General features: G+C 41.2%; 1 protein-coding gene across 1 annotated transcript in view; it reads left to right on the forward strand.

Moving 5' to 3' along the window:
* Positions 1-21,171, forward strand: part of ATP7B (ATPase copper transporting beta) — a 143,724-nt gene that overhangs the window by 3,302 nt on the left and 119,251 nt on the right. Inside the window, exons 3-10 of the mRNA XM_073342979.1 lie at positions 1,487-1,583; positions 4,745-4,842; positions 6,913-6,996; positions 7,102-7,172; positions 9,004-9,090; positions 10,540-10,594; positions 11,802-12,002; positions 16,157-16,235. Coding sequence (XP_073199080.1) covers positions 1,487-1,583; positions 4,745-4,842; positions 6,913-6,996; positions 7,102-7,172; positions 9,004-9,090; positions 10,540-10,594; positions 11,802-12,002; positions 16,157-16,235 — 772 coding nt within the window. The remainder of the gene's footprint in view (positions 1-1,486; positions 1,584-4,744; positions 4,843-6,912; positions 6,997-7,101; positions 7,173-9,003; positions 9,091-10,539; positions 10,595-11,801; positions 12,003-16,156; positions 16,236-21,171) is intronic.

The following is a 21,171-nucleotide window of genomic DNA, read 5'->3' on the forward strand; positions in this document are numbered from 1 at the left end:
GATTACATGTACAAAGCTAACATAACAAAAACATGCCCACTATATTTCCAGTTAGTTCAGACTTATCTATGTGTAGAGTATGAGAACAAGTATAGAAATTATGGGCATATCCCTGCCAAACATTTATTACCAAGTATAATGATTACTAATTGTGAGTATTCCCATTTGCTCCACCAAAATTTGTTTAAATTTAATTTACTTGTTGTGTTTCAATCTCTCACAAGATAACTATGAATTGAACTTTATTAACAGAACATGTTTTAGTCTTCAAGCCATTTCAATTAATTCATTTCTAAACTTCTTTGTAGTTTAAAAACATGACAGTGAGTAAAATATGATAGAACATATAATTAAAATGAAGCTACTGCTCTCAAAATAACTGAACAAAGTATATTTTGTGATGTGTTACTCTGCTTCTTCAATGTTCACTTATTTTCAAAATTAAGTAATTCACAGTCTGGGGAGAGGAGCAGTCCTCTTAGTGATTAATGTGAATGAGTGTGTGGGGGGATGTATTAGGCAGCTGCAATAGAAGAATACATTTTTATAGTCCAGGTCTGAAAATCTTTATACAACTTTCATACTCACACCCAGAGACTTTACAACCTAAAAATTACAAAAGCTGTACAAATTTTCTCTAAACTGTATTCACGAACAATACAATAATCAACATTTGCCAGGAATACAAGACTTCAGATTTTGGCTGTACACAGCTTTAAGATAAATAATTTTAAAAAATTTCCAAGCCTGAGCATTCAAAAATCATGAGTCATGTTCAAAAATTACAAGACTTAAAAACCAATAGATTTTGGGTTCTTTTTATTTGCCTTTTGGTTTCTCACCCTCCAGTGTACAAATGTTACATTTTCAACTTTTAAATGAAAGATGAGATTCTCAAGAAATCACTAGACTTCAGGATCTGGTGCTTCAAGAAAAACACCATGGGTGAAATCTTATCCCCACTGAAATCAATGGGAGTTTTGCCATTGACTTCAGTGGTGCTAGGCTTTCATGCAAAATATTGGAAGAGTGGATAACACTTAAGAGGAATATTTTAAAATATTTTTCCTTTGTATTTTGTTCATATGAACTTACACATACCAAGAACGAAAGTCACATGGGTCCTGCTCCTACAAACACATAAGCCTGGGACTAACTTTACTCATGTGAGAAAAGTCCCTTTGACTAATTAGGACTACTCACATGAGTAAATTTACACACTTGCTTAAGTGTTTTCAGGATCAGAGTCTAAAAATGTCAGAAAGTGTCAATATATTTTCAAATATCAGAACTTGTATTTTTCACTATATATGCATCATATTTTTTTAAATGGTGATTAAAACCCTTTAAATAACTTTTGCAACATTTAGATCCACTACCACATATTTAATGGGATCTTTTAGGGTTGTTTTGATATGAGCTTTACATAGAAAAAGTTTTACTAGCAAATTGGCATTTTACTATTTGTTTTTTAAACTCACTTTAGATGCCTGTGAAAGAAAAAGAAGCATCTCAGAAAGAAGTAATTCTTCTGGCTAAGATGAAGCACCCAAATATAGTAACATTCTACAGTTCTCTTCAAGGTTTTAGTTTAACTTTATTTTATTTGTGATTTTAGTGTTTAAAATTAAGCCTTTATAAAACTCCTATTGATTTTTTTCCCCCTAGAAATGATTTGAGATTACAATACTTTACTCACCTAGGAACCTGAAAAAATGTAGCTTAAATGTTTTGTATGCATAAATGACTTCTGGAATTGGACCAAGTTATTAGGTATTACTTCTGTAGTACTTGAAGTATGCATGGTATTTTATTGACAAAGAAACAGCCTTATTGAGCTATGTACAGCCAGGAGTGATGGTTGGAAAAGGATGTACCATGCAACTTTTCCCCTCATTTTAGATTTCTCTGTGTGTGTGTTTGTGTTTCCCTTTTAATATTTTAAGCCTTCTCTGTTTGTCTCTTGCTTATTGTTATGGGGTACCATTCACCACTAGGGGACCTCCTCCTGGCTGTTTAGGGGATTAGCTCCTTCCAGGTAAGACACCCCTTTCCTTGCAGCATGGCCCCTCTCTCTCTGTGACTCAGGGTATTCCTTCTTTTTGACTGAGCCCTCTGACCAGGTCACTATAGTCCTCGCTTTCCAGGTATCAAAGTCCCATTCGAGGACTGTCCCAGACAGTCTTTGTCTCCACTGCCTAGTATATGCCACTTCGTCATTGGCTGGTAGGTGAACCCGGGCTGACCCTCTGCTCCTGGTTCCAGACCAGGGACCCTTTAATCAGCAACCAAGCTCTGCTGCTACAGTAGAAACTCAGAGTTACTAACACCAGAGTTACAAACTGACGGGTCAACCATATACCTCATTTAGAACTGGAAGGACACAATCTGGCAGCAGCAGAGACCAAAAAACCCCTACACAACCGAGTACTGTGTTAAATGTAAACTACTAAAAAAATAAAGGGAAGGTTTAAAAAAAGAAATTTGACAAGTAAGGAAACTGTTTCTGTGCTTGTTTCATTTAACTTAAGATGGTTAAAAGCAGTATTTTTCTTCTGCATAATAAAGTTTCGAAGCTGTATTAAGTCAATGCTCAGTTGTAAACCTTTGAAAGAACAACCATAATGTTTTGTTCAGAGTTACAAACAACATCCATTCCCGAGGTGTTCATAACTCTGAGATTCTACTCTCTCCCCCTGAGCCTTTTCCTACACTCTCTCCCACTAGGTTTCCTTCTTTCCCTCTCTAATATCCAGAGATTGGCTGTAGGCTCCCTCACTACAGCCCCCTTCTCTCACCAGCTTGCTGGCTTTATATTAGCCCTGCATGTTCCTTCTCAGCCTGGCTCCACCATCATTAAGGGGTTACTTAGGCCATCTAATTCCTTTCAGCTGTGGCTTATCCAGTTAGTTGGTCCTTTCTCAGCCTCACCATCTCCTTCTAGCCTAGTATGGGGTGAACATCCTGTGGCACTTATGTTTTAGTTTTTATTGTCTCTATGTGCCTCTCAAGGGGTGTTTTTTTTAAACCCTTGCTTATTTATCTCTCTTTTGTGTTTTGTTTTCTTTTTTACTTGTGTCTGTTCTACTGTGCTGTCTAAAAGACCAAGCATTGTCATTTCTCTATTTGATACATATGATGATGGGAGATCTTCTTGATATTCATTATGATGGTTGAATTTTGCAGACTGACATATCTGGGGGGTAAAAATAGGGGGAATTGCTACATAATTTCCCAATTACAGGTGCACCTATGTCACAGATGATATTCTCCTCTTCATACTAAGGTTTTGTTGAGGAACCAGAAATGTGGGATTGGTCCTGGAGTACTGTGCTCAAATTGATAACTAAGTTTGTCATGAGATATTTCCTTTTCTCATTAAATTTGTGATTTATAGATGGTGCTTTGTTACAAATAAATAGGCTGTGGCAGTGAACTGAGTAGATATTCGCTAAGTCACAGGACAAACACAGGTACATATTTGGGAAAAAAACAAGTTTGTTATGGTAATTTATGAAAAGAAATTCATACCTAAAGTGCCAAGATGATAATGCTAGTCTTTTATAATTAATTGACAAGCTCACAGAGGACTTGTGTCCAAGTTGGCAAAATAATTATGCAAGGCACAGGCCTGAAAAAATAACCAAGCAAAAGGAAAACTTTGGCTGGTGGGGACTTTACCATCTTAAATTCCCTGTTTTGTGGATATCCTGATGAGTTAGTGATGTTTGCAATGATGTCCATGAAGTCTGTGGGCTGTTGAAGAAGGAGCTGTAGGCCTACATTACAAAACCCAACAGTTTTTAGTGCAGCCTGCAGCTTATGTTTCAACTCTAACTTGTACTTGAATTTCTGAGAGCTTGTAGATTTTCTTTTGTCGCATAGTACAACAAACTGTGGCCAATGTACATATTTGATAAAGGGGCACATGTATTCTTGAGTTCAGCCAGCAAGTCTGTCTCACATGCTCTCAACTACCAACTTGCATTTTGGCTTCTCAGAACTATTTTTAGTGATCGTTCTGTCTACTGCACTATTAAAATATCCCCTCAGGAATAAACATGGGGAAGCAGAATCCCTCTAAAGAGGATGTTTTGGGCTATGGCAACCTGGGCCCAAAGATGGAGCAGCTTGTTTCTCAAGGACACGTTCCTCCTCTTGGGGAAGCTCTGCTAAGAAGCTGAAAGAATCTGTGACCCATGGAATAGATCTCACACATAAGAAACTAAATACTATGCAAAATCTTTTGGATAACATTGAATAACATCTGAAGTCTGTTGCTGGATCCACACAAAACTTGGAAGCCAGCATAACCTTCATTTATGGGCTCTAGGATATTGCACATGCTATGATGGGGGAGACTTAGTTGAATATGTATTGGCCACAATTACTGGTGGAAATAAATTCACTTTGTCACAATGAGGGGTGAGTAGGAATGAACATTTAAGGACATGGGGATCATCCTGAACATGGATTGAGCTGTAAAGCTCTACTTTAGCAAATCTCCATCTCTTTTATGTGTCGTTTGCTATAATCAGTTTTTCCCCATTGATCATGAAAAGCATCCATCTTACCAGAAATCCTTGGGGACAAGAAGTAGAGATAGAGGATCAAAAGCTTTAAAGAAAGAAAGAAAGAAACAAACAAACAAAAAACCCAGACACAGCAGCTGTAACCAAAATAATTAATTGCTGTATTCACTAATATCAATGAAGTAGGTAGAAAAACCTCTCTTTTCTTGCAGAAAAGAATAAGCTATATATTGTGATGGAATATTGTGATGGAGGTGATCTAATGAGACGGATCAATATGCAACATGGAGTGCTGTTTGATGAGGACCAGGTAAAGGAGTTATTTTTGGAGGAAAGGATTTATATCCTAATATGCACATTTAGGACTATCTAATATGTGATGCAGTTTCTTGTCTTTACAGTCACAAGAGACATATAGCTAAGCCCTTATGATTTCTGTGAGAATTTAGTGATTTTTCAGTTAAAAGCTAGAGAAAAGATCTCTCCTTAGAAATGACATTTGAGATGGAGGGTGAGGAGTAGTGTAGATCAACGCTGTGTCTTATAGACACAACAGTGTTACCTAGATGGGGTGAAATACTGGCCCCATTGAAGTCAATGGCAAAACTCCCACTGATTGCAGTGAGGGTCAGGATTTCACCCATGATGTTCAGTAATAGGATTCAGAATTGTTAAGCCAGCCTTTTGAACCTATTCCAGTATATATTAGCTCAGAAGTATGTGTGTGTGTGTGTATATATATATATTTAGTGGATGGAATGGGATCACAACTGTTTCCCACTCTTCACTTTTCTCCTCTCATTCTCATTCATGCTACTTTTTGACCTCCCTTCAACTAGCTGAAGCATACTTTTCTATTATGCATTGCACTTCAGAGTACAGAACTCAGGGCTAGTTTTTCAGATATTGATTTCCATTTTGCAGGTGCAAGCAAGAATTTAGATATCTAGTGACCTAAATTGCTAGTGAAAATAACTGGTTGTAAAACTGCACGTGCCCAAAAAGAAACCCAGTTAAGGCTATCCTTAAAATGTGACTCACAGTCTACTCTCAATCTTACATTTAAATAGAAAAAGAAATCTCTTCACTTTTCTTTTTTCCATTTAAGTGGTAGAGAAAGACACAGTCAATGGTGTGGCAATCAGTTGGGAGTTAATTGAGGGTTTAGGACTGTCTGGCTCATTCAGTTATTGGAAGCAGACGAACACAAGGGAGAGAATGAAATTGATATAAGAGGACAAAATCACAAATAAGAAAAATACAAAATAGGGAACCAACAATAAAAAAGAATGCTGACAACAAGAGAGAATAACAAAATACAGAGCGAAACTAACAGGAAATGTGACATCAGAAGACAAACAACGGAAGAGCAGACACAAATAAACAGAGTAAGACAAAAACAAAACAGTCCCCAAACTAAAGAAGCAAAGCAAGCTACCCAATTATATTTAGTTCCCATAATATGCTTATATATTTTCAAATGTATGTATGAATTTAGTGCTCATGAAAGGCTCCAAATCAAGGAATCATAATTAAGCACAACTAAATAGGTGGTTAAGTGCTTCCTGAATAATGTTGATTTCCTGAATGAAATCATGAAGTCGATGGGCTGTATGCATGTGTTGTAAAGTTAAGCATGTGTTTAAGTGCCTTCCTGAATAGGGATAGACTTAAGTATATGTTTTAACTGCTTCCCAAAGGTCTTGATCCAGGAAAGTACTTAACTATGTATTTAATATTAAGTATGAACTCAAGTGCTTTTCTGAATCAGGACCAACATAAGGATATAATAGCTGTGGCTTATGACAGGGATAGTGTGAGAAGTTACTATGCAAGCTTCCTTATACAACGCTGCCATTTACCCACATTTCTAACTGGCAATCTGTATTTTTCTGTTCCTGGGCCTTTCTTGACAAGGGACCATAAATGTTATCAAAATTGTATGGTGGTTTAATGGTTTCCAACACTGAGGATTAGGATGAGACCATATAACTCCTTTTCAGATGTGATCTGAACTAAGATTTGAACTCACTCCTTCCTAAGTAAAAGGCAGCCTTGGGCTTGATTTCACATTCCTTACTCAAGCAGAACTCCCAGTGCAGTTACTGGAGGGTTTGTTGGAATAAGGACTGTAGGATTGTGTATTTGTCTGCATATTATTTTCTGATAATATTTAAAATTGGAAAATTGATTAAATGAGTCCAGTCACTCAAGTTGATATTAACAGCTTTGTTTATTTTTCCCTCTTTTTTTGTGCATATGCAGTGTGTATTTTAGGTTTTTCTTCTATTTTTGTTTTATGTTTTTCAGTAAGACATTCCATTGGAAATTACAGCGGTGCAGATTTACAGAGTCTTGTACCTTTTGTCTTTCACTATAGATTCTGGCTTGGTTTGTGCAGATTTCCTTAGGACTGAAGCATATTCATGACAGGAAGGTTTTACACAGAGACGTAAAAGCACAGGTAGTAAACTTGGAAGTTACAGTTCTTTATTTTACCCAGTCACAAAAATGCATACAGAGGAAATTCTTCCATGTTTCATCAAGGCAGTTTCTTCTTTATTTGCAGAACATTTTCCTTAGCAATAATGGAATGGTAGCAAAGCTTGGGGACTTTGGCATAGCAAGAATGTTGAACAAGTAAGCATCTTTTTTGTACAATCTGTGTCCTGTACCTAATGCCAGCCCTGAAAAATGTAACTGTTCCTAAAGATCAGGTGCAGATTCAAAGTGTGTTGTGTCTAATAAAGTCTAGGGGTCTAAGGGTCTGATACTGCCCTGTGGAAATCAATTTTTGCTATAGACTTGAATGGGAGCAGGAAAAGACTGCACAGACTGTATCCAGAATGATACATATTTTATTTTCTTTAAGAGGTATTTACAAGAAGCTAAACCAGAAGAGTATATGGGCTATGTGGTGGAAGGATGGTCCAGTGGCTAAGGCACTAGTTTACAACTCAGAAGATCTGGGTTCAAGTCACTGTTCCACTGCAGACTTCCTTTGTGACTGTGGACAAATTGCTTTGCATCTCTGTGCCTCAGTCTCCCAACTGTAAAATGGGGATAATAGTACTTCCCTACCTCTCAGAGGTGTTGTGAGGATAACTATATAAAAGATTGTGAGGTGTTGAGATACTACAGTAATGGGAGCCACATAAATACCTAAAATAGATGGCAGGTGAACCCCATGCTTTGTATCAGTACAGACTTTTTCTACAATATTTTAATACTCTTCATGGAATAGAAAAATTACAAGAAAAATATTTACTAGCTCAATAACACCATTCATCAAACAAGTTTACTATACAAACATGAATGACTTAAGCATCACAACCTCCCAGATGCTCAGAAGCATTTTCATCTCTATTTTACAAATGGGTAATCAGAGCCACAGAGAGGCTAGGCGCTAACCTTTCAGTGGGAGTTGTGGGTGCTCAGGACTTCTGAAAATGAGGCTGTCAGTGTCTCAAGTTTGACAAACCAAAACAAAGGCACCCCAAAATTTGTGTCCACTCTTGAAAATTTAGATGTACGGTGATTTGGCCACACAGGTTACACAGCAAGTCAGTGACAAAGCAGAAAATGGGACATGCAAACCCCAGGACAGCACTCCTTCCTTTCAGTCCTGGTTTGGGTGGGATACTCACATCTAGGACAACGTTGTTTCACGGTTTAATGGATATATTGCAAAACCACCTGGTGCATCATAAAATCTTGCTGCACAGTTGAATGCTTTTAAAATACTGTATTAATGATAACTAAAGGTACGATTTTTTTTAATGGCGGTCACAGGAGCCACAGAATCCGTGACTTCCAAAGACCTCTGTGACTTCAGCCCCGGCAGCTGGGAGCTGCAGGGTCCCACCACCTCTTGGAGCGGCAGGGAGCTGTGAAGTACGCCTGCCGCCTGAGGTACTGAGTCCCCAAGCTGCCATGTGCAGTGAAGGTACCCTGCAACTCCTGGCTGCCACAGGCAGGAGGTACCCCGCAGCTCCCTGACACCTTCCAGCCACCCCGCAGCTGCTTAGCCACTTCCCCTTTTATCATGGATATTTTTAGTAAAAGTCAGAGACAGTTCACAGGCTTCTGTGCATTTTTCTTTATTGCTCGTGACCTGTCTCTGACTTTTACTAAAAATATTCATGACAAAATCTTAGCCTTAGTGATAACCTTTTCTGCAGGAACACTGGTATGGGGTGAGGAGAGAGAGAATTTCTGAGCTTTGTATTGGAACACAAGTTTTCTCCACTATAGAATTACACAACCATTTTAACAGAGACCTGGAGAGTGTTTTAATTTTGTCCCTGCAGTGTATATATGAATGTACTGTACTAAACTGGCATTCATATACTTTTGAGCAGAAATGATAGCCTCTGTGTGTTCATTTCCTAGTTACATACAAGCCCTTTCCCCCACTTCTAGAATAAACTCTTTATCACTTACGTTTCTTTTGTTTTCTATCTTTCATTAGTACTATGGAGCTTGCTCGTACCTGTGTAGGGACACCCTACTATCTATCGCCTGAGATCTGTGAGAATCGACCATATAACAATAAAACGTATGTATCTAAATATATATTTGCTTGGATGCTTTCTCCAACCATATGATGAAACATGCGTGCTTGAAAACAGGAAGTTATTTGCTTTGATAATCTCATGACTTAACATTACAACTGCATTTTTATTTTTATAAACATGTTTGCAACTACTTATATTTTAATCTTTTTACTCATATTTGTAATACTGTCAGGTTGAAATTAAATTCTTTCCTTTGTTTCCTCTTTGTGATTTTATCCCACTGTGTGTCTAATGTGCCGTAGCTGACATAGATGTGGCTCTTTTTAGTTCTGAGTTTGCAAAAATTTGATAGACTGAGTATTGATTGTTAAAAATATTCTTCAAAGAACGGTGCTAGATTGACAGTTCTGGACAGTGAAAGCCCCTGTTTTCAGTAACTCTTACAGAGTTCCCTGCAGAGGAGGCAGATACGCCTGAGACTTGTAGACACTCACTGTGAGCCACCAAAACATTAGGTGCTGAGGGTTATGGGGAGCTACGTACCCTTATTCTGTGTGGGAAGCTTGACTTCAGACCAGAAGAGCCTTGATTCCAGACAGATACCTCCATTTCAAAGCTCTCAGGGGATTCCTCAGACTGCTCATCTCCCTTGCAGTCTCCTTGGTTGTCCATCAGACAGAGATAGCCTACCCCTTCCCTGTGTAGGAACATCCCTGCTGCAAGCATCGTACCTTGGTGACAGGGCTGCCATCTATGACAATAAGAGGGGAAAGTCTAAGGTAGTCAGTTACTACAATGATGGATGTGATACAGAAAAATATATAGAGTAATAGCTCCACCTCTGGGGATAGAGCTGTGTGGCCAAAGATCAGCTCTACAACCGCCTCTGTGTGGATTTCCATTCCCAGATACACCTAGATCTCCATGGATTCTAAACCTGACCAGCTCATTCAGCTCAGTCTTATCCAGTGAATGGATCTGTACTATAGCTACAAGTAGCACTGAAAATGAAGAGGCAGTTGTTTATATTTACACTGTCAGGCAGGCAAACATGATAGGCAAAAAGAACCACTGCAGTGAATGCTGAACATCTTTATTGCATCTCCAAAGTAATATTCTTCTTCAAAAACTATTTTACACTATTACAAGTGCAAACTGTTGACACCAGCCCATCAGTTCTACTCTTGGTCAGGACACTTGAAGGTAATAAAATAATAGTATGATTGTAATTGTTATTTATACTGCACCATCATTGTGCATGGTGTATAAATATTATTTTTCTTTAAAAAAGGCACCTTGTTATGTACTTCAGAAAAGCAGAAAAATTAATTGCAGGTTAGTTTGGGCACGAATTTCTCTACAAATTACATTAATATTAACTTTTGGTGAAGTATCTTCAAGTAGTTTAAATGCTGAGGTGAGGGGATTGTATTATACTTACGAAAATGTTAGATGCATTCTCCTGACATTTGAATGGCTTTCATCCACAGAGATATTTGGTCTCTTGGCTGTGTTCTCTATGAGCTGTGCACTTTAAAGCACCCGGTAAGTATATTCACAATCTGACTAATATCACTGTATTTCAAAAAAAGATTGAGCAGGGCAGAAAATTGTTGCAATGAGAGTATTTCAAAGACAGCTATTGGAAGGAAACATTTGCAATTTAATGGAGTTGGAATTAGAATGTTCTCCTCAATTCTTTCACTTTAATTTCTCACATGAAGTCTCTTTTGGGCATATTGAAACAAAGTGAAGTGTACACACAGACACACACTGTATTCTTCCACATAGTGCTACTATTTTTATTCTAAGTGTGATCACCTCCAACACACTTAGGCCAGATATACTTCTGAATCATTCCTTTTTAGGTGAGAGCTGTCCTGGAGCTGGGAACTGGGAGGTGGAAGCTTCAGAAAATCCAATGTGGAACAGTGACAAATCCCTTGCCTTTAGGAAGGCAGTGGCATCTCAGCTAATTAGAATGAAATGGCAAAGTGGGAGACAGTGGAAGAAGTCATTTTGTGCCATTTATCCTAGAGGATCCCAGGCAGTTTACTAATTTTTATGTATAAGAATCAACCACCATTAAAATGCATCTGTCTTTGGAATGGAACATGGCTACTGTTTAACACTGCACAGCGACACTGTGTAAGTGACAGGAAATGAAGAATATCTTGTCCAAAGGAAACTGCAATGGGAATTTATGTATGAAGATATACTAAAGGAAGAACTAAAGCCAAACTTCAAACTTAGGTGCTTAAATATGGCTTTAGGTGCCTAACTTTAGTGCCCAAGTTTGAAAATATTGATCTAATTTATTGCAGATTTTGAAATCCAAATGTATGCACAGTCCTTGGAAACATTGATTTGATATGGAAGCATTTTAATGCCAGAAGAAACTAGACACAAAGTATTACAACAAGGAGCATTCCTTTGATTGGTGCTCCGCTCCTGAGCTTTGTGTGGAATAGAGAGCAGAACAGAGGCTGATCAGAGTGACTGGAAAGGACCAGCTTTGTGGAAGCAGCAGAAGCTAAGCTCCCACTCTGCCTATAAAATCATGGAGATGTCACACACAGCAGTATTGATGGAGGGGGCAGAAAGGCTGGCATGGGAATGGTACAAAAGTGCCAGGTACCCTCCTTCCTTGCTGCTGTGATCTTGCTTAGTGATTTTAAATGGCAGTGTGCAGTCATTACCTCCTATATCAAGTGGCAGTAATTATTATTGATTGATATATTTTATTGTTCAGTTTGAAGGCAGCAGTTTACACCAGCTGGTGCTGAAGATCTGCAGAGGACATTTTATCCCAGTGTCTCCAAAGTATTCCTATGACCTGAGGATTTTAATTTCCCAACTGTTTAAAATATCTCCAAGAGATCGACCATCTATCAATTCCGTATTAAAGAAGCCCTTCTTGGAGAAGCGCATCACCAACTACTTGCCCCCTGAGGTGAGTTTCTTGTGCTGCTGTCTGCACTTTGACTCATCCTTATCCTTTTTTTTATTAGTCTACAAGTTTGGTTGATAAAGGTAATAGTATTGACATAATATGCTTAGACTTCTGCAAGGCATTTGACTTGGTACCTCATGACATCTTGATTAAAAAACTACACATTAAATGGATTAAAAACTAGCTAACTGATCGGTTTCAAAATGTAATTGTAAATGGGGAATCATCAGCATGGTCGGGGAAGGGGGAGGCTCAACGGAGTGGAGTGAGTCCTGTAGGGTTTGGTTCTTGGCCCTATGCTATTAAACATTTTTATTAATGACTTGGAAGAGAACACAAAATCATCACTGATAAAGTTTGCAGATGACACAAAAATTGGGGGTGGAGGTTAAAAAAAAAAGCAGATGACAGATCACTGATGCAGAGCAATCTAGATCGCTGGTAAGCAGGATGCAAACACACAGTATGAATTTTAATATCGCTAAATGTAAATGTATACATCTAGGAACAAAGAAATAGCCTGTACTTACACCATGGGAAACTCTTGTGATGGGCTGGATCACAGAAACCCCCTTGGGAGCTGCCACCTGATGTGCCAAGACTACTTGTGCCCCTGCTTTCCTGCCCAGTCAGCTTAGGACTTCAGTGCCCTTCCTGGTTTGAGCCAGACCCACTAGCCTGCTGCAAACCCAGACCCAGGTCTGAACCACGTCCCCTAACAGCTGTAGGCTTAACTGAAAGCAGCTTGCAGAGGTGTGCCTGTCTTTAACACTCAGATGCCCAACTCCCAATGGGGTCCAAACCCCAAATAAATCTGTTTTACCCTGTATAAAGGTTATACAGGGTAAACTCATAAATTGTTCGCCCTCTATAACACTGAAAGAGAGATATGCACAGCTATTTGCCGCCCCTCCAAGTATTAATACATACTCTGGGTTAATTAATAAGTAAAAAGTGATTTTATTAAATAGATGTAAGCAGTGTCAGGATGAGCTCCACCCTGACATCTGGTGGTGAGGTGTGGCAAGTTGTGGAAAAGAACTTCAGGGACTGAGCTCATTTGCATAGGCACACCCACCCCGCCTAGAATGAGGCCATAGCTGACCAAATGGTCACTTTAGCTGCTGTGGGATCACCAGTGTCTCTGTTATTGGGACAGGAAGAATAAATTGTTATTACCTGATTATGGGAACTGTGCTTGGAACTGTACTTGACCTTTTGTTATGATGGAGGGACTCACCATCAACTAAGCAGCAGTCGCTAGGCAAGGGTCATGGGTTCCAAAACTCTGTGAATTGAGAGAGGTTGGGGACAAGTATTAATACTTGGTGGCATGGGCCCCTTGGTGAGGGCCTTACATGCTAATTGTGCTTCCTCCTCTCTCCACTGTGGAATATCAGAGCTAATTTTGATTTCATTAGGAGTCTAGTTACAGGCTGCTGAGCTCACTTTGGGCTAATGGTACACCAGCACTGAGGCTCCCCTACTACAAGCTGAATTCACCAAAGAGCTGAAATCACTGAGCGTTGTGTTAAGTAGTGGGGGAGCCTGAAGATACATTGTGGAGCAGTTTGCGGGATGGCTGGAGTGCCTTGTGGACAGGCTGGTGGAGCAGTTCATAGGATGGCGGGAGCTGCTGGTGGGACGTGGAGCAGTTTGTGGACCGGCTGGTGGAGCAGTTTGTGGGACGGCGGGAGCTGCTTGTGGGCCGCAGAGTGGAGCGGAGCTGAGCAAAGCAGTTCGTGGGGTGGCAGGTGGAGCGGAGAGAAGTGGAGCGGAGCAAAGGCCTATGGAGCTGTGGGGCGGTCAGCTTCAGTTCATGATTCAGCCTTTTATGATCTGAAGCTGACCGCCCCACAGCTCCATAGGCCTTTGCTCTGCTCCGCTTCGCTCCGCTCCACCAGCCAACCCAAGAACTACTTTGCTCAGCTCCGCTCCACTCTGCGGCCCACAAGCAGCTCCTACCGTCCCACGAACTGCTCCGCGTCCCACCAGCAGCTCCCGCCGTCGTATGAACTGCTCCACCAGCCTGTCCACAAAGCACTCCAGCCGTCCCGCAAACTGCTCCACAATATATCTTCAGGCTCCCCCACTACTTAACACAACGCTCAGTGATTTCAGCTCTTAGTCAGTTCAGCTCTTTGGTGAATTCAGCTTGTAGTAGGGGAGCCTCAGTGCTGGTGCACCATTAGCCCAAAGTGAGCTCAGCAACCTGTAACTAGACTCCTAATGAAATCAAAATTAGCTCTGATATTCCACAGTGGAGAGAGGAGGAAGTGCAATTAGCATGTAAAGCCCTCACCAAGGGGCCCATGCCACCAAGTATTAATACTTGTCCCCAACCTCTCTCAATTCACAGAGTTTTGGAACCCATGACCCTTGCCTAGCGATGGTCAGTCTGTCTGATCAAACTGAATACAGATAAAAACCTCACCAGTTCCAATAAACTCTCTTTTACAGACTAGCCTCCTTCTAGTCTGGGTCCAGCAAGCACTCACACCCCCTGTAGTTACTGTCCTTTGTTCCAGTTTCTTTCAGGCATCCTTGGGGGTGGAGAGGCTATCTCCTTAGCCAGCTGAAGACAAGATGGAGGGGTCTCTCACGGGCTTAAATAGACTTTCTCTTGTGGGTGAAGACCCCCTCCTCTCTCCTATGCAAAGTCTAGCTCCAGGATGGAGTTCTGGAGTCACCTGGGCAAGTCACATGTCCATGCATGAATCACAGTTTTTATAGACAGAAGCCATTGCCCACATGGCATCTTGAATGTCTCCAGGAAGACTTTTTATGTGGATTGGAGCATTCCAAGATGCATTGTTCCTTAAGTGCTTCTTGATTGGGCACTTAACTTTGTGAATTCCTTTCTCCAGGAACTGACCAAATGCTCTACCAAGGTTATTTAGAAATCAAGCCAGTACACAACCAGTATTCATAACTTCGAATACAAAAATGATACATGCATACAAATAGGATTAATAGATTCAGTAGATCATAACCTTTACATAGATATGTTACATGGCATATGTAGCATATAATATATTCCAGTTATGTCATATATTCTATGCATATTTCCATAAAGCCTTATGGGGGGCACTGTCACAACTCTATCATGGGAAACAATGACCTTGAAAAAGATTTGGGGGTTGTGGTGGATAATCAGCTGAATACTGAGCTCCCAGTGCAATGTTGTGGCCAAAAGGTCTAAGGCCATCATTGGATGTATATGGGAATCTTGAATAGCAGTTGAGGGGTTGTTTTACCTCTGTATTTGGCACTGTGCAACCTCTAATGGAATACTGTGTCCAGTTCTGGTGCTCACAGTTCAAGAAGGATGTTGATAAATTGGAGAGGGTTCAGAGAAGAGCCATGAGAATGATCAGAGGACTAGAAAACCTGATAGTGATACAGCTCCATGAGTCTGTCTGTTTTGCTTAACAAAGAGAAAGGTCAAGGGGTGACTTGATTACAGTCTATAAGTACCTACATGGGAAACAAATATTTAATAATGGGTTCTTCAATCTAGCAGAGAAAGGTATAGCACAATTCAGCTGGATGTTGAAGCGAGACAAATTCTGATGGGAAATAAGGTGTAAATTTGTTAACAGCAGAGTAATTAACCATTGGAACAACTTACACAGGGTCATGGTGGATTCTCCATCACTGACAACTTTTAAACTGATTGGCTGTTTTTCTAAAAGATATGCTCTAGGACAGGAGTTTTCAAACTTTTTCTTGCTGAGCCCCGCGCCACCCCCCTCTCCCCCGGCGACCATGCTATAAAAACTCCATGGCCCACCTGTGCCACAACTGGTTTTCTGCATATAAAAGCCAGGACTGGCATTAGGGGGTAGCAAGCAGGGCAACTGCCTGGGGCTCAGGGCCCAGAGCTTCAGCCCCATGCACTGGGCCTTTGGCTTTCTGTGCTGGGCCCCAGTGAGTCTAATGCTGGCCTTGCTTGGCGGCCCCCCCGAAATCTGCTTGTGGCCCCCCACTTGAGAACCACTGCTCAAGGAGTTATTTTGGGGGAGTTCTGTGGCCTATGTTGTACAGAAGATCAGACTAGATGATCACAAATAGAACCTTCTGGCCTTGAAATCTATGAATCTATTAAACAAGATGCAGCATAGACCGTTGTAACAGATACTTTTTGCTTATAGGTAATACAGGAAGAATTCAGCCACACTGTTATACATAAAAAAAGACCATCAGCACAGCCTGCAGCCAAGTTGGTGCAGGGTAAGTCTTGTTTTATGACAGAATAATAATAAAATACATACTTATTATTAATTAACGTTGGTTCTAAACTAATCTTAATACTATCCAGAAGTGAAGAAGCATGATAATTACTGGATGGACTTACCTTTTTCAGCAGTTTTTAATGTGACTTGCACATCAAGGGTTTGATTTAGCATCGCTAATATAGGGGCTGAGAACTTCACCAGCAGAGGCACTCCACCCTGGAGGGAGAGCAAGCATTGTTTATACCACTGTCCTACCCAGGTATTCCACCAGCGAAAGGCAACTTCCATTGAAATCCAGCTCACGATAGAAGCTCAGCTGGTGGAAGCTTCCATGGGGATGTGCTGAACCAGTGGTTTAAAATAACTTTTGTGGTTAAACTTAATATAATTTACAAAACTGAGGGACTGCTATCACTTGCAGCTACCTATAATTCAAGGCCACTGTTGGAACAAGTGTCCTTTCTTGGCTCTACCAAGGTACCACAGTCTTATCCTGCAAAACATATGCTATTGTAGTGCTGCACATTTCTGGGGCACAGACCACTATTTGTTTTACGTTACACAATGATTTTGTCATATGAACAAATGCCCTTTAAGGAGCACTCCTTTCTCACCACCCACAAGAAAAGTCAATAATAATAATTATTTAAAAAAACCAAACATACGTTTGGACTAATTAGTGCACATGCCTAAACTAACTGAACACATACTCTTTTTGCTGTAATCCTTGTTCTTTCTCAACTCATCCATTGCATCTGTCGTTAGAGTTTAAGGTTATCTGGGCAGGGTCATTGTGTTGCTATGTATTGTGCAAAGCAGTGAGCACACTTTTGTGTACTGTAAAAATAAATAATAATAATCTCGTTTGTACTTGTGGCACAAATACAATTTAATTCAGAGCTGAAAGTCATAGACATCTCAATAGTAACATGACAGGTACATTGTATTATTTTGTCAGCTGACAGCATTTTGCAAAATAACATAAATTAGATCAAAATATGAAAGACAACAATGTTGGATTTGTAATTGACACCCAGGGGTAAGTCAGGTATATATGCCTGATCTGTGTTCTGTGTTCTTCAGTATATCACAGATACTCCACAATGTTACTTATGGAAGAACAGAAGTAAATTAAAACAAATTTTCAGACATAGATATGGTTGGCTTTTTTATTTGTTTTTTAACTTCTAGGAATTGTGGGTAACATTTTCAGGTGTTCCAGAGTGACTTAGGAGCCAAGTCCCATGTTCCAATGAGACTTAGGCACTGAGGAGCATACGTATCACTGACTTTCAATTAGATTGATGCTCCTTGGTGCCTAAATTATTTTTGGAAAAAGGGACTTGGCTCCTAAGTCACAGAAGCACTTTTGAAAATTTTATCCATAAGCTTGGGTCCTAGCTGCAATGAATCCCCCAGTCATGATACTCTTTGCAGCTGACAGTCCATACTCAGGAGAAACTTAGGACTATACTAACAGTCTACTTCCTTCTCACAAGGGCACCACCTCTCTTCATTAGTGTTGAGGTCTTTGCAGTGGCACTGACTGTGGGACTCAAATTGGAGTGGCTTACAGTCCTCATTTACCTGGGGCATATATAAATTGAATTCCTCATTTTGCAGCTCTTTTTTCTTATAGTTCTGAAGAACTATGTTGAAGTTTTGTCTGATGGTTAGAGGACATGACTGAGGGCCAGATTTACAAACGTATTTTGGGTCCTACAGGTGCAGCTAGGCACCTAGTGGGATTTACAGAAGTGCCTAAGCAGGTTAGGGGGCTAACTGCATTGAAATCTGGCCCTGGACCTCAAAACTACTACATTCTATTCTTGAATCTAATACTGAATCCCTGTGTAACCTTGGACAAATCTCTCTGTGCTTCAGTTTACTTATCTGTAAAATGAGTGAAAGAATACCTACCTCACAAGAGTGTTCTGAATCTTAATTAATTAATGCTTTCAAAAAGCTTTGGACTCTTCGGATGTAAGGCATGAGGTGAGGTGTACAGTATTATTATTATTATTAAGGTGGAATATAAAGGCCTTGTCTACATTACAAAGTTTTGTCGACAAAAGTGATGTTGACGCTCAAAAATTGGCATAATAGAAATCAGTATGTCATGTTCACACTTGCTCCATCGGCAGAGCGTGTCCGCAATTGGGGCACTATCATTGACAGTGTGAGCAATGCACTGTGGGGTACCTATCCCACAGTCCAGCTCAACACCTTCTGTCTCTAGGTGTTGTGGGAAGGTGGAGTGGATTGGGTCACATCTTGGGACCGGGCTCAAAGTCCCGTGATACGTTGCTTTCTGTCTCAGCATTCCATGGGCTTCTGGCTTTCTTTCGCGGCATTTTTCAATGGCCCTTCTTTGCTGTGAACCCAGGCAACTTTGTGAGAAGGGATGGATCCTGCACTGCTTTCCTATGCTTTGATAACTGTCATTAAGACATCATGGATGGCAGTGCAGTTAATCGTGAAGTTCCTAACTGAAGAAGACTCCCAGTTTCCTGACATGCTGTGTGATATAGATAGGAGCAACTTTAGACTGCTTTTGGCATTCACAGAACAGCTGTAGAGGGCAGACCGTCACTTTTGGCCTCAGGAAACAAGCACTGAATGGTGGGATCGTATCGTCATGTAGGTGTGGGATGAAGAGCAGTGGCTACAGAACTTTCAGATGCAGAAAGCCACCTTCCTGGAACTGTGTATGGAGCTCGCCCCAGCACTGTGGCGCAAGGACATGAGAATAAAAGCTGCCCTATTGGTAGAGAAGTGTGTGGAAATTGCTATGTGGAAGCTGATGACTCCAGACTATCGGTCAGTCGCAAATCAATTTGGAGTCAGGAAGTCAACCATTGGGGCTGCATTAATGCAAGTGTGCAGGGCAATTAATCGCATCCTGCTACGAAGGACTGTAACTCTGGGAAATGTGTGCTGGCTGAGTTGGGGGGGCATGGAAAAAGAGTTCTGAATGTGCTGCAGGGGAGGCCAAGCATGGATCTGCTTAGTCTTCAGCATTATTAAGGACTTCAGCATCTGCGTTTGCTCCTCCATGACTTTAATCATCCGCTCAGTAGCGTCCTTAACAAACTCCTGATTTTATTTTCTGTTCTGCGTTTCGGCTTCCCTTCGCTCTTTGCATTCCCTTTTCTCTGCATTGGAGCACCGCAGTACCTCCCAGAACACATCATCTTTGCTCCATCTTTGATGCTTTCTTATCTGGCAGATTTCAGAGTAACAGCCGTGTTAGTCTGTATTCGCAAAAAGAAAAGGAGTACTTGTGGCACCTTAGAGACTAACCAATTTATTAGAGCATAAGCTTTCGTGAGCTACAGCTCACTTCCTCAGATGCATATTCCTCAGATGCAGTTTCCATGATATGCATCTGAGGAAGTGAGCTGTAGCTCACGAAAGCTTATGCTCTAATAAATTGGTTAGTCTCTAAGGTGCCACAAGTACTCCTTTTCTTTTTATCTGGCAGAGACACTCATCCGGGGTGTGTGGGGTGTTCCTGAAGGCCAAATCTGCTGAAGCAGAAGGAACAATGCACAGAAGCATGATTGTTAAATTCACGCACAGATTTGAAACATTTCAGTTAAATATACCTTTTGTAACATAACAATCACTTTCTCACTGACCCTTGGCAAGCACATATCTTTGTGAACACCCAAAGCATGCTGAGTGTTGGCTGGGTGGGTGAGTGCTCTACATGGCGAAAAGAGCACTCACTCTGCAAGGGTTGTGGTGCAGCCAACTAGGGAAAACATCCTAAAATTCTCCCACACTTTTCCACATTGTAGCTGATATCTCACTGCTGAGGGTAAGCAGGGAAATGAGGGTACATCTACTACATGCTTGTGGCTTCCGCCCTGGTCCCTATGCTGCTCGCCTGTGTGCCGCTTTGGTCCTTGCACAAGTGATTGCTGAATGGCATGGGAAAGTTTTCTACAATGGGGGAAGGATCAAAGCAGCTCTGCCAAGGAACCTTAGGCAGAGGATTACCAAGTACCTCCAGGAAACTTTCCTGGAGATCTCTCTGGAGGATTCCTGTGAGATCTCGGCATGGATCAACACCTTGTTCCCCTGTACTGATTAGCTACACAGGGAAATGTCCAGCTCACAGAAACACAGCCAGCCATGTACATTTCTGTACCCTGAACCCACTTCTGAGCTACACAAACCAGAGCCACTTACCAGGCATCTCCTCTCCTGCTTCTTGCTCACCGGAGAGCAACTGCTAAGACTGGCTAGACACCTCTGGAGTGATGAACAGTTCCTGGCTGCCTGGCCCACTGGGCAACCCTGCTGGGAGCTCCGCATTGTCGTCTAACTCCACCTCTTCATCAACAATGTCATCCTCCGGGTTAGGCCCTCTTTCCGCTGCCTCCAGGCCTGCTGAAGTATCCATGGGGCTCTTGGCGATGGAGGTGGGGTCGCCACCGAGGATAGCGTCCAGCTCCTTATAGAACGGGCAGGTCTTAGATGCAGCACCGGAGTGATGGTTTGCCTCCCTCGCCTTGTGGTACGCCTGCCTCAGTGTCTTTGTCTTTGCTCTGCACTGCAGCGTGTCCCAATTATAGCCCTTTTCTCACAAGCCTCGAGCAATCTGCCCTTAGGTATCCAGATTCCTATGGCTCAAGTGCAGCTGGGACTGCACAGCCTCCTCTCCCCATATACTGTGCAGATCATAGAATCATAGGACTGGAAGGGACCTCGAGAGGTCATCTGGTCTAGTCCCCTACACTCATGGCAAGACTAAGTATAAGATCCAGCAGCTCCGCAGTGGTCCAAGCAGGAGAGCGTTTGCTGCGATAACCTGCCATGGTCATCTGAGAAGATGTGATAAGACCTTCCAATGCCAAGCAAACAGGAAATGGAGTTTCAAAAATTCCCGGAACTTCTAAGGGGGAGGGGCGGATAGTTGTTTA

The sequence above is a fragment of the Lepidochelys kempii genome, chromosome 1 (assembly GCF_965140265.1).
Source record: "Lepidochelys kempii isolate rLepKem1 chromosome 1, rLepKem1.hap2, whole genome shotgun sequence".
In the NCBI taxonomy this organism is placed as follows: Eukaryota; Metazoa; Chordata; order Testudines; family Cheloniidae; genus Lepidochelys; species Lepidochelys kempii.